A 13,295-nucleotide genomic window follows, 5' to 3' on the forward strand; every position below is an offset into this window, starting at 1 on the left:
TTTGGACGTGCTTTGTCTCTAGGGGCCACCGTATATATTTATATATAAACATATATAAATAAAACCACAGCTTATATATTTTTTTACATTAGTAATTCCTGTGCAGAATTTATATTATTGTTAATAATGAATTAATTAAAGCAACAAAACAACCTGAAGAGCCGGTTGGGAGCCGAAAGAGCTGGTTCTCTAAAAAGAGCCGAAATCCCATGACTAACAGGCAGGCTATGCTTACAGGATGTGATGTTACATGTTATTATGTGATGTTATTGAAATCATCAGGAACAACGGGAGTGGTGATTTCTATAACTTTGTGTATATAATTTGTGTATTAATACATAATACCATTTCATTTATTTTAAAGGTTTATTTGCAAGACACAGAAACAGGCAAAATATAAAGTTCCAAAATGTATTGTGCTTGGAACGAATTTAAACGTGGCAATAGAGCCAGGTGCAGATGTGTGTCACAAGTTAATCTGGCTGTAGGCTATGGCACTCGGTCACAGGTGGAGCTAGTTGACTCGACTCCATTTGAGTGAACACAAAGTAAACTGCGCGCTTTAGTTGAGCGGCAAAAACACTGAAATCGGAGTAATAAGCGTACGAGGGGAACGATTACGACGACAAGATTCTCCCAATCGTTTGCTCTTGCTGTCCTGTGAACAACATCGGCGTGGTGTTAACTGTTTGCTGTTTTCGCGGTAACCAGGTAAACTGAAAGCCTAGAAGGCAGCGGGTCCAGATGGCATCAGCTCAAGGGTCGTCAGGTCCTGCACAGACCAACTGTGTGGGGTGATGGAGCCCATCTTCAACCTGAGCCTGAGGCTGGGAGAGTCCCACAGACATCCACAGGCACAAATATCCTCCACTACAACCACTGAACATCCAAGGTATGGACATTGAGGCTGTGGACAGCTACAGGTACCTTGGTGTTCATCTGAACAATAAACTGGACTGGACTCATAATTCAGATGCTCTCTACAGGAAAGGGCAGAGCAGGCTGTACCTGCTGCGGAGACTCAGGTCTTGGAGTGAAGGACTCACTGCTGAAGACCTTCTATGACTCTGTGGTGGCCTCAGCCTCATCTTTTACGGTGTGGTCTGCTGGGGTGGCAGCATCTCTGCCGGGGACAGGAAGAGACTGAACAGGCTGATCAGAAGGGCCAGCTCTGTTCTAGGATGCCCAGTGGAGGTGGTGAGTGACAGGAGAATGGTGGCTAAGCTGTCGTCCCTGTTGGACAACATCTCCCACCCCATGCAGGAGACTGTGACAGCACTGAGCAGCTCCTTCAGTGGCTGCGGCACCCACGGTGTGGGACGGAGAGATTTCGCAGGTCTTTCCTTCTATCTGCTGTCAACTGATCAAACACACATCTACACATGTGCAATAACACTAAGTGCAATACTCTTTTCTGGCATCGCTGTATTATACTCAGTTGTATATAGCATTTGTATTCTATTGTATAAAGTATTTTATTTATTCTATTGTGTACAGTATCTTATTCTTATCCTATTCCACTGTTTTTCTAATTTTTGCTATGTAACTTTGCAACTGTCCACTTTCTGCCTGTAACAAAACAAATTTCCCACGTGTGGGACTAATAAAGGTTATCTTATCTTAAAAAGTGTTTTTTGCACTCCGCACAATAGATATGTTTTCTGTGATCCATTTTGTAATTCTAACTTTAGAATTTGTCTAAACTCTGTGTTGGGATAAAAAGTTAAAAGAACACAGCAGACTCTCAGGGATTCGGTTCACATTTATTTCAGCTTAAATACATCACAATAATCCAAATTTTTACAATAATGGCAAGAAATTATATATACTCAACGTCTTACATGCACAACATATACTGATGTTAATATACTATTGTGGTACTATGATCTATGTGCTACCAACTAAAAACAGACATGCACCTCTGAACTCATAAGACCATGCAACTATGTGACGTGTCCCTGATCTTAAACCAAAGATCCAAACAAAGTTGGATTCATAAAGTTCTTTTAAATCAGGTCTTGAGCTATAATATAAGTTATACCATATTAATAAATTACCAAAGAATGAGTAGTGTAAAAATGTAGGCAGGATTCATGCAGTGCTATCCACCGCAGTGATCGTGTATAGGTGCATCTTATAGTTCCTAAACCATAACTAATGTGTCATTGTCAGATAACTGTGGACTTATCAGTGGAAGTTTTATCCCCATTTACATACATTTGTCCTACCTTAGTAGACATAAGTGGATGGTTCAGATGAACCCTTGCTTGGGTCTTTAGCTCTTTTTAAAAACCTCTTTATAAATATTATCAGGAAGATTAAGAGACAATAGCAAACCTTGTGGTTAACTTATAGCTTTTGACTGGAATAAATAAATAAATATATCCAAACACCTTGCAGGAGCTAAGCTTGGGCTTGCAGTCTGTACCAGGACAATATTCAGGGTGTTCGCTTTACACTTGGGAGAAGAATATTTTCTTCTGTTCTTGGTCTTTCATTCTGCTCCCAGTGCCTTTTGTTTGCATTTACAGATTACAACTTATCCAAACAATGAATGTGGATGCTCTCGAGGTTTTAACAAGGATCCTCCAAGTCTCTCGCTCAACGTGCCGAAGTGTCTACAGTGATCCCAGCCTCGATCGGGCAGATAACCAGCTGGGCCGTGTTCTTCCCGGTGTCATGTATGCAGGGGTTAAAGTACGGATACAGCGGCTCAGTGAAAGTGAGCCCGCTGTAAGTATAAATGTGAGTCTTTGCCTCTGTGTTGTAGAAGGACACCGAGCCTTCGTCATAGTCCAGGAATATACCGACTTTCTGAGGAATTTCTTTAAGGTGAAGAGTGACGGCGGGCCCAGCGCAGGCGCACAGGCTACCACCGCTACGTCAGCATATCGCCCAGTAACCGTTATCAGGGCGACATGTGATGGCGCCCTTCCTGTTGATGGACTCCCGGGCCACCCCAAGATCCCAGTCTCTTTTTTCTCCAACCTGAAACACAAAGAAGGACAAAATTATGCTAAACTGCAGAGTAGGGCTTAATTCCTTTAGGTTGCTAATTAAATGATAATAATTTTTACTGACACTAAACACAACAGATATAAAATCAGAAGTGAACATCATGTAGCCACCAGGGGGCGCGAAGAGTTTATTTTCCTGCTTGTTTAGATCATATACATTATACAGTCCTAGTCACAGGTGTTGTGTGTGTGTGTTCATGTGTAATTTTCTTTGGTGTATTTTAATCCAAATCTTACTCTAAATAAAGCTGTTGTGTTCCACTTTGGATAATATTCACACTGATCACAGCAGTTATTTATTTGATCCTTTTATCCTACCTGAACCACCCAGTAACGTTTCCCAGATGTGAAGCTTTGTTTTCCCAGCACGGCGACGCAGGAGTTGAACCTGCGGGGGTCGTCAGGTAGCGGGTTCCTCCACTGCTGGGAGCTCAGGCTCACCTGTGGATTGCCACGATCACATTCATTCACAACAACTACTGATGCCATAATTGTCATTATTTTGCATCTTCCTGAGTTCTGGGCCACTAGTTTCCATCATTTTAGTTCCTGCATAATATCTGTCATCTATTAGCTGTTGTCTGTAATTCACAGACAACAGCTGTGAACAGGACAAGACTTTGTTTAACTCTGAGCTCTTGTTAAGGTGTTACAGTCAGGAATCACGCAGCTGATAATTGCAGCTCACCTTTTTATTATCCGGGGACAGGACCACCCAGCCAGCAGCAGTAGCAGGATCCAGAGTTACATCCACTGGAGACAGAAACAGGAAAAAAAACACAAAAAGATTTGCTATTTCAGATTTATTCATATTTTTCAGGATTAAAGAAATAATATGAAAAAATAACCCTGTTGTTTTGAAGCATTGTTACTGAAGTCACCTTTTTTGGCAACGGAGTATCTGTATTCTGAATCATGTACATGTATAAAGATTATTTAATTCAGTGTGTAGAGCCACTTTCTTTCTACTGACATCAGTAACAGTCTTTATTAGATATGGTGGTGACAAATTTTCAGTCTTGTGTAATCCATATAACATAACCACAATATAAATATCATATCCATACACATACCTGCATATTTATTCATCTTGTTTACCTCTGCAAAAGATCAGAAAAGAAACTGTGTCATTTTAGTTTCATTAAACATTAACGTAGAACAATTAAAATATTCACTAATATTTTAGCGAATGTTACAAGATTTATTTTTGGACCCTAAATGTATCACTAAAGTTAGTGATGTGCAGACTTATAGTGTAAAATATGATATAAATATATATGCAATACAAAAAGTGGCAGGATTTTGATAAAACCAAAGGAACCGGTGATACAAAGAAAGTCTTGTGTTCTAAAATCAGAGACTATAATGTTATGTCATCATAAGTATTACAGACCCTCTGCACACAGTTTCCTCTCCAGTTCCTGGCAGATGTCGACCAGTTTGGAGAAAGTTCTCCTCACAGTCCCCACGTAGCTGTCCGACTGGACTCTGACGTCAGCCCAGTGCTTGACGGACATCGGAGCGTTCAGACGTAAAAAGTTCTAAAACAGCATCAGTGACAGAAAGCAGTCAGGCCGGTTTGTATTCATATCATATTACAATAGCTTTAGATGCTTTAAACTTGCTTGGCTGAGCAGAAATATTAAACATAAATACTGATTCTGACCTGCTGGAGTTGAACTGGGTTCTCAATGTGCTCCAGGAGGTGCAGCTCACTGCGTCTCTTCTGCAGCTCAATGATCTCCTGGCTGATCTCCTTGAGAAGCTCCTCTGCTCTCTTCTCAGCCACCTCCTGCTTCTGTTCGATCTCCTTGATGAGCAAAGTCTGGTTTCTCTCAATGGCACTTATCATCATTGTGGCAGCCTGAACGCTGGCCTGTATCTCTCTTTCTTTATTTCTCTGCAGATATGAAAAGAGTTTAATTAATATGTGAAATATGTTAAAATGCACCACCTTTGTACTTTGCTACCCCGTCTTCAATGAAATGCAAAACAAATTAAACTTAGGGAAAAACTGCTTATGTATGATGATTCTTATAAATATGCCCATAACTTAACACATTTCCCCCCAAAAGAAGACATAAGTTCAAAAAGAAGATGATCTCAGTGAGTTCATCATGCAGTCCTCTGATAACAGTTGATCTATTGTCCCAACCAACCTTCAGCTCTACTTTTCCATGTCTCTTTATGTCTACATGATGAAGGTTTATTATATCACTAAAAACAACTAATAAAAGATCAACAGAGCTCTTAAAACAGAGCCTCACTGTCATATATGAATTACTAAAGATGGAAAAATACTTTGCCTGAAGTAATCCTGACTTTAGAAGATATGCAAGGATTTTAGCTTTTGAGTTTCTATAATTAGTCTGCCCTGTAACTGCAAATAAAAGCCAAAAGTGGATTCCAGGCTTGAAAAGTGAAGCTAATGCATTTTTTTTAATGACCAGCAGGGGGAGTCTCCTCTGTCTTTTAAATACAGTCTACATGAAGCAGTGCAACACTGCTGTTTTTCTTCTGGTGTGAGCTTCTACAAACAAATTAGTTGAAGTTTTGTTTCTTAGAGAGCAAACAGGCCAAGAAATGTTCATGTCTGTAAATGATTAAAAAGCAATGCTCACTTTGCTCAGCTCCATTGACTGTTTGATCTCCTCGGTCTTTCTGATTCGGGTCTGGATCATCTGTTGATACTGCTCTTGGGTCTTCTTTATCTGAGTCTGCAGAGGTTGAAGTTGAAAACATGTGTTTTACATCTTGGATTATCTGGAGTTCCTTACAAAATAATCCATGAGCATCGTTATATTTGACCACTTCTTTCTCCCACCTTGATCTTATTGCTCCCCTTCTCTTCTTCAGACCTGTGTGGCTGTAGTGGAATGATGGGTCTCTTTGGTGGAACTGGTTTGAATCCTTTCATTTCCTTTAACAAGCTTTAAGATGATGATGTACATCTGATTAGTTTCAATCAAATGTGCTAAAACGTTGAAATAAAACACTATAGTATAGTTACAATCAACCGACCTTTGAAATCTTCGAGTGATTTCTTTTAAGGCCAAATTCACCCTGAGTTCAGGGCGACTTCTGAAGGATTCTTTGCACAGCGGACACTCTGACTTATGCGCCACATCCCAATAACGTTTGATGCACTCCAGGCAGAAATTGTGCCCACATGGTATAGAGACAGGGTTTTTGAAGCTGTACAAACAGATGCTGCACTGAAATTGCTCTTCAGTCAATGTGGAGGCCATGTTTCTGACAGAGAAATAACATTTTGTTACCCACACATGTTGAAATTCTTCTGTACACTATGGGATTTAAACTCTTCAGATCAGATTGTAAAGATGCAGGTGTATAAATCCAGGTTTTAAAAAATCTAAATGGCAAACCAAGAAGACTAAAGAATATTTATAAATAATAATAATAATAAATAACATATTGTTACATTTTTATGAATCTAATGGATTTACCAGTAAAGAGATTTAAAAAAAAGGGCTATGAAAGAGGCAATAGAAGGAGATAATCTCAGACTTTTCATTGACTGAATTATTGACTACAATACTTTTCTTGTAGTCAAATTTAAAATCAAAGAAATGCTTCTGTGCCTCTATTTAAAAATATTTCTGTCAATATTTGGATCAAAAGTCAGTCTATCTTGAAGAAAAGGCAGCTGATGTCTTGTTTCATGTATTCTTATTCTCTACGCTGTCTGGTTGGTATAAATAATCACTTACTTGTTTAGGTCATGCAGGCAGACGGTCTTGAAAGACGTGATGAACGCAGAACGAATGTCCACAAAAACACGCTCGTCTCTCTAAAAAGTAAGACACGGTACAAAGTTCCTCCCACAGAGGAATTTCCTAACGAGTTATACCGGTTATTCTTGTTCTCCCTGTTAGCTTTTCCTAGTATTTACTCTACATTTTAATTGCTGTTCGCTGTTGCAAATGTTTTTGTATGCAGTTATCAATTTAACTACAGATTAAATCCAAGCAATTAATAAATACAGGCTGGGAATGGTGCAGCAATAATCTACCTTCCTATTGGCTTTCATTGGACATACGTTTCCTTTTATGATGAACATGAAAAGGGTTCAAACAGATAATATTTATTTATGGGCTACAAAAACAGGCCTAAATTCAGCAATATAAACTTAATTAGAGTATAAAAAACAATGCTTTGAGGGATCAGGTATATAATTCCTTAATGTAAATAATATAGTTTAAGACAAAACCCAAAGGAGGTCAATGGCACAGTCTCCAGAGCAGGGATGGGGAGTGAATTTTCCCACGGGGTCACATGAGAAGCTGTGACTGTTGTGGAGGGCCGCTGTCTATAAGCTTATTAGTGCAGACCTCCACAACTGTCCCAGCTTCTCATGTGACCCTGTGGGAAAATTCATATCCCCACCCCCGCCAGAGTCTTTGGACCCTGTTGTCAACTTTGTCCCTGTACTAAGCAGTTCAAGATTCAATAGCTTCAAAGCGTTTATTGTCATGTGTACAAAGAAAAGCATTTCTCTGTGCAATGAAATTCTTTCTCTGCTGTCCAAACACAGATGCCGGTTAAAATGTACAAATAGAACTAGAACAATGAAAATACAAATAGTATAAATAAATAAATGGAGACAAAAATTGAAGTGTTAAATAGATTTGTGTGCAAAAGAGCTATGAGCTTAATATGCTGGTTTAATATGTAAGATGACCTTATGTGCAAAAATTATTATGTTATCTTATATTATCTTGGGCAGAGGGATGATGGTTGTGGTCTTGAAGCATGTGGGGACGGTACTCCGGCTGAGGGAGAGGTTGAAGACGGGAGTGAGAACATCAGCCAACTTGTTAGCACACGCTTTAAGGACCCGTCCCGGGATGCTATCTGGTCCTGCTGCCTCAATACATTGAGGTCATCTAGCAGACTGCCTGCAGAGCTGATGGTGCTATGGCGACCCTAAACTCTGTGATGTGCTGCAAGCCTTGCCACATCCACCTGGAGTCAGCAGAAGAATAGAAGCCATCCAGCTTCTCTCTGTACTGCCTCTTGGCCGCTGTAATGGCCTTCCTCAGTCCATACCTCGCAGCTTTGTACTCTGTCTCATTGCCTGATCTAAATGCGAGAGACCGAGTACGCAGCATGCGTCGTACCTGACTGCTGATCCAGTCAACTGGAGAACTTTCTGATGTGTGGGGTGGGCACTATATTGTCAACACAGGTGCTGATGTACTCGGTCACATATTCAGCATAGTCCTGTATAGTGACAGAGCAGATCTCCTTGGTGGCTGCAGTTTGAAACACATCCCAGTCTGTTTGGGCAGTCCTGTAGGATGCTCTCAGACTCTGTGGTCCACAGTTTAACAGGTGTGATGACAGGGTTCGATTGTTTCAGTTTCTGTCTGTAAGCCACATGAACAGAGAGATGTACTCAGACTGTCCAAAGTGGGGATGTGGTGCAGCCCTGTATGCACCGTGTATGTTGCTGTAGACATGATCCAGGGTGTTAAGTAATGTTGCTGCGAGATGCCACAAATCGTAAAATCTTTCATTGTTAAGTTTGTAGTAATTTTAAATCTGTAAACAGAGTAATTCATTCGAGGAAGCTCTGTGTCACAGATGCCTTGATGAACACACCCATGGTTGTTGGGATGAATCATTCCCAGGTCAGAGCTGGATTGTTCTAATCCATCCTATGTGACACATGGCCAGCTAAAGATATGCAGGAATGCTTTTCAGGTCATTTACAGTAATTGCATTAGGTACTGGCATATCAGTACAAACACACCCAAATAAAGACAATAAACACCATCAGCAGCCAGCACACAGACTGGCTCCCTGATACCACCATCTGTTAAAGCTTCAATTATTCCTAGTTTATGTAGAAGAAGAAATGAAAAGGTCTATGGATGTATATCTGCCAAAGCAAATACTGAACTCCAAATAAGTGATTCTATTGTTTTCCACACACTACAGGTGCTACAGCTCCTGCTTCTGTTACAAATATCACTGTTCCTACTCTGCTCTGTTTTGTTTCACTGGTTCACACTCATAGTGTGTCATCACTCATTCAGGTTCCCGCTGGACGCGTCCTGTTTAACCTTTCATCTGAATGCCACACCAAACTCACGTGTTTCACACTTCCAGAACAATAAGTAGTAATTCTATTGTTCTTGCTTGTTCTCTGCACGAGCGTTGCCAATATGCTCGTGTGTAAACTTGGCACGCTGTCACAGCATTGCACTTTGAACTAGGAAGGTGCAGGTCATTTTTACAATGACAACTTTGGTTTCCAGTAATTTCTAAAACAGTTACCCCATTCTGTTTTGGATTACTGTAATGCTCTCGTGTTGAACTTGAACACCCCCCTTTCCAACGCTTTTATGGAACGCAGACATGGAGGCCTCATCAAGCCAAGACTCTGCTATTATTTATGCAGGCCACTGATCTCATGTTCAATGAAGAGCTGTTTCATGATCTGCGAGGGTAGATCGTGTGGACCCAAGAGCAGGCTCTGACTACTGACTAACTGTGAGAGAGCTTTATCTACAGTGGGAGGAAAAATACAAACAAAAACAGAGAGTGGAAGTGACTTAAACTGGGAAAAACCTAAACTGGGAAAGCTAACAAGAAACATGCAACCTGAGACAAGGAACCAGAAAAAACCTGAAACACAGCACATGACAAGAAGATGTACCAGCAACCAACAGAGAACGACACAGGGCTTGAATAGGCAGGAAAACTAGAGGATGGGGAACAGGTGGGACAAATCAGACATAAGGAGACAAATGAAGCAAATCAGAATACACTGATGTAGGACAAGGACTTTCAAAGTAAAACAGGACACAGACTTGCAAAGACACAGACTTTACACAGAGATGTGGAAACATGACAGGCTCTGGAACAGAGGGAACATAAAGCACAGAGACAAAAGTAACTAGACGTGGAGCACAGGAAGACATAAAGGCAGAAAACTAAGACTAAGCATACAACACACGGAGAACAGAATTAAACCTTCACTAAGAACACAGGGGAGGCAGAGAAACACAACAGAAGCCTAGAAACCAGGAACTATAAATATAATACAAACAGAAAATCATAATTGAAAGAGTATAACTTAAACCCAAAACTCAGACACTGAGTGACCAGACCCAGTGCTGTGACAAGGACACTGTTTGAGCAAGGACTGAAAGAGACCAATTATAGGAGCGACAATCTCTGACCTGAGGAGGGGGCCTGAGGGTACATATTTCACCAATTTGCAATACTGTGATTGCAGCCATTCCTTAACTCTGTGGATGGCTATTGATCAACAATCAATTCAATTTGCATATCAACGATCATGAAACTTAGCTTGTGTCTCATTGTTGGGCAATGGTGCTGGTTTTGCTCATTATGCAGCTTGACTGTTTAGAAAGTTGGGAAACCTGCAGTCAGCTGAGACAGTATCTTACTGTAATTCAGAGTGTGGATCATTACGGTAAGATCATGTAAAAGAGATGACAGGTGAAACTGCTAGTGCAAAACTTCCTGGTATTTTTTGTTAATCAGCTCTTCACATGCTATCTATAAATATACTGAACGGTGCTGTGGGTATAACAGACTGGTAAAGAGGGCCAGCTCTGTCTTGGCCAGTCCCCTAGACTCCAAAGAGGAGGTGGGTGAGAGGAGGATGTTAGCCAAGCAAAGGTTTGTTATGGACAACACTGCTAACCCCCTGCATGATACTGTGGAGGCCCTGAGCAGCTCCTTCAGCAACAGACTCTTCCTGGCATTGTGTAGGAGACAGGCTCTTTATTCCTGCCTGTCTGGTTAGGCTCCTCCTACGCTCACCAGACAAGACATGACAGACATGCTCACCAAATCCTTGATGAGAAGGAAGAATGGGGCTTTGGGAATTTAGGCCACGACGTGAAAAGAGTGACAAACATATGGATTAGCTCATGTAGACGTCAAAGTTTACTTCCAGTTGGATGACACAGTTTTATTTGTTTGAGCTATTAGCATTCATTTTTCAGTTTTTAGTGAAGTTTCATTTGGCTTAGTTGACTTACTTCCCTTACAACTACCAGAAAAAAAATCACAGTTTGGTGTTAAAGTACTTCCTGGTGAGTGTTGGGGAGTAACGGAATACATGTACCGCCGTTACGTATTTAGAATACAAGATATGAGTAACTGTATTCCGTTACAGTTACCGTTTAAAAAGGTGGTATTCAGAATACAGTTACTTTGTTAAAATAAATGGATTACACGGCGGTACTTCCCTGTTTCATATTGTCGCGGGTCAGGACTGTTTGGGTTTGTTTGACAGCTACGTTCTGTTGTTCCAGGCGGCAGTGTTACGGTTGCCATGGTTACAGGGTGACGCTCTCTCTCTGCGTGTTTCCTGGGTGAGAGAGCGCTTTTTTGTTGTTGTTGTTGTGCTAAGCTAAAAGGCAGAATGCTACAGGCATGGCCCTAAAGAATGTAGCCTCATGGCCATGGGCAGTGTAGTCCGTGCTGCAGGGAGAATGGACTGCCATACCCGTTATGTGTCTGTGAGCGAGGGAGGGAGAGAAAGGAAAAGTCCGAGCTGTCACGGAGCAAAAACGTGAGCTAGAAGCATGTAAATATAATAATAACCACAGCAGCCAAGAAGAGTGCCTGAGGAGCCCATTTGTAAGTAAGCTATTAAGACTCAACTGTACACTGTGTTCGTGTTTTCCTCCGGAAAAAATAAGTTCCGTTGGAGCAGCCTTTCAACGCCTTTCTCTGTCTCTGGCAAGCAAAGTTGACCCAGACAACAAAGTAAAGCTAGTTTTCGGCTACCAGCCCGACACGGAACCCACCGTATTAGCCAGTGGTCCCTTTACTACGGTTCGGAGCCGCGGACCTTCAGTATCAGTAATAAATCACAGCAATAGTACATTCACGTAGTTGTAAACAGCATGATAATATATTAAGTAATCCAAAGTATTCAGAATACGTTACTCTCATTGAGTAACGTAACGGAATACGTTACAGAATACATTTTGGGGCATGTATTCAGTATTCTGTAATGGAGTACATTTTAAAAGTAACCTTCCCAACACTGGATAAGAGTTAAGAAAAAGAATCATAAAATTAGAAGATTTGAGTGAGAAATAAGATAAATAAAAGTAATACAAACTCATTCTGATTTTAAAGCCAAGGAATAAAAGTGGGTTTTCAAACATATGATACAGCAAATGAACAACAATCAACTACGTATTCTTACTAGGTGACGTCATCATGTTTTAATGAGTGAATGACTCACAGCTCATTGTTAGGTGACTTAACAAAAATAAAAACACATTCCTCTGAAGATGGTCAGGTACAAGTACTGAAAGTGAACAAGCATGAATGAAGAAACAGCCAAGAAACAAAAAAACAAAAACAACAACATTTATTTTTCACTTCCCGTTTTACACTTTCAAGTAAAAGATCCATGCAGGATCAATCCCCTTCCTCCTGACATGTAAGAACTGAAGTCTCTCTCACAAGTTGAGACAGTGGTTCCCAAACCTTTTTTGCTAGCCCCCCCTTTGTTTTGCAAGAAAATTGTCCCCCCCCCATCACCTAAACACCCCACGCAAAAACACAAATACAGGTAGTAATAACATAAATGACTAACTCTTTTACAATACGGCTGGGGTCGGCAACCCTGGACACCGCAGCTGGCATGCAAAGGGTTAACTGATGGCACGACCATAGCTGGAGAAGATTAGTAACATTTGAGTCCAGCCCACCATTGATGGTGATTTTTCGTTGTTATCGGTCATAACTTTTTTTTAGTAACGGTATAAACAATGAAAGCTGGTGGATTGGCCAGATCCTCGCAGATTTGTAAAAATAAGTCAGTTGTTTGGCTGTGGCTATGGCGGAGTTTCCACAGAGGCCAGCAGGTGGATGAGGGAAGGGGACGCAGAAGGAAGAGACACCCGAGTGTCAGGTGAACTGAACTTCAGGTAAGAAGTTATGACCTGCAGTCAGTAGCGGTTTTAGATACGGGCGACACGGGCGGTTGCCCGGGGTGGCATCGTGGTGGGGGGCGGCATCACGGGCATCGGAAAAAAAAAATGCTTGTACTCATGCTGCCCCGACATCAGCCAGCGCATATTGGGAATGGCATAGGCACCGATCGGTTTTCTATCGCCCGTTTGCTGGGAGTAAGGGCGCCCTCCGTTTGCGAGGTGCGCCTGCTGCTTGTGGCACAGGGAGGAGAGGGCGGGGCTGCGGGGGATTCTCCGGCTGGCTGGAGCAGCATCTAATAACCAACTCGCAAAATAAACA

At 41.3% G+C, this 13,295-nt stretch overlaps 1 protein-coding gene across 1 annotated transcript; it reads right to left on the minus strand.

Moving 5' to 3' along the window:
• Positions 1-1,746: 1,746 nt before the first annotated feature.
• Positions 1,747-6,827, minus strand: LOC102082638 (E3 ubiquitin-protein ligase TRIM39). Its single transcript, XM_019352334.1, has 10 exons — positions 6,749-6,827; positions 6,039-6,269; positions 5,842-5,947; positions 5,639-5,734; positions 4,684-4,917; positions 4,411-4,558; positions 4,091-4,117; positions 3,706-3,770; positions 3,336-3,458; positions 1,747-2,988 (listed from the first exon to the last, which is right to left on the minus strand). Exons 2-10 carry the CDS (start codon positions 6,263-6,265, stop codon positions 2,884-2,886), a joined length of 1,131 nt encoding a protein of 376 aa, XP_019207879.1. The 5' UTR covers positions 6,266-6,269; positions 6,749-6,827; the 3' UTR covers positions 1,747-2,883.
• Positions 6,828-13,295: the final 6,468 nt, after the last annotated feature.

This window comes from Oreochromis niloticus, linkage group LG3 (assembly GCF_001858045.2).
Source record: "Oreochromis niloticus isolate F11D_XX linkage group LG3, O_niloticus_UMD_NMBU, whole genome shotgun sequence".
Taxonomy (NCBI): domain Eukaryota; kingdom Metazoa; phylum Chordata; class Actinopteri; order Cichliformes; family Cichlidae; genus Oreochromis; species Oreochromis niloticus.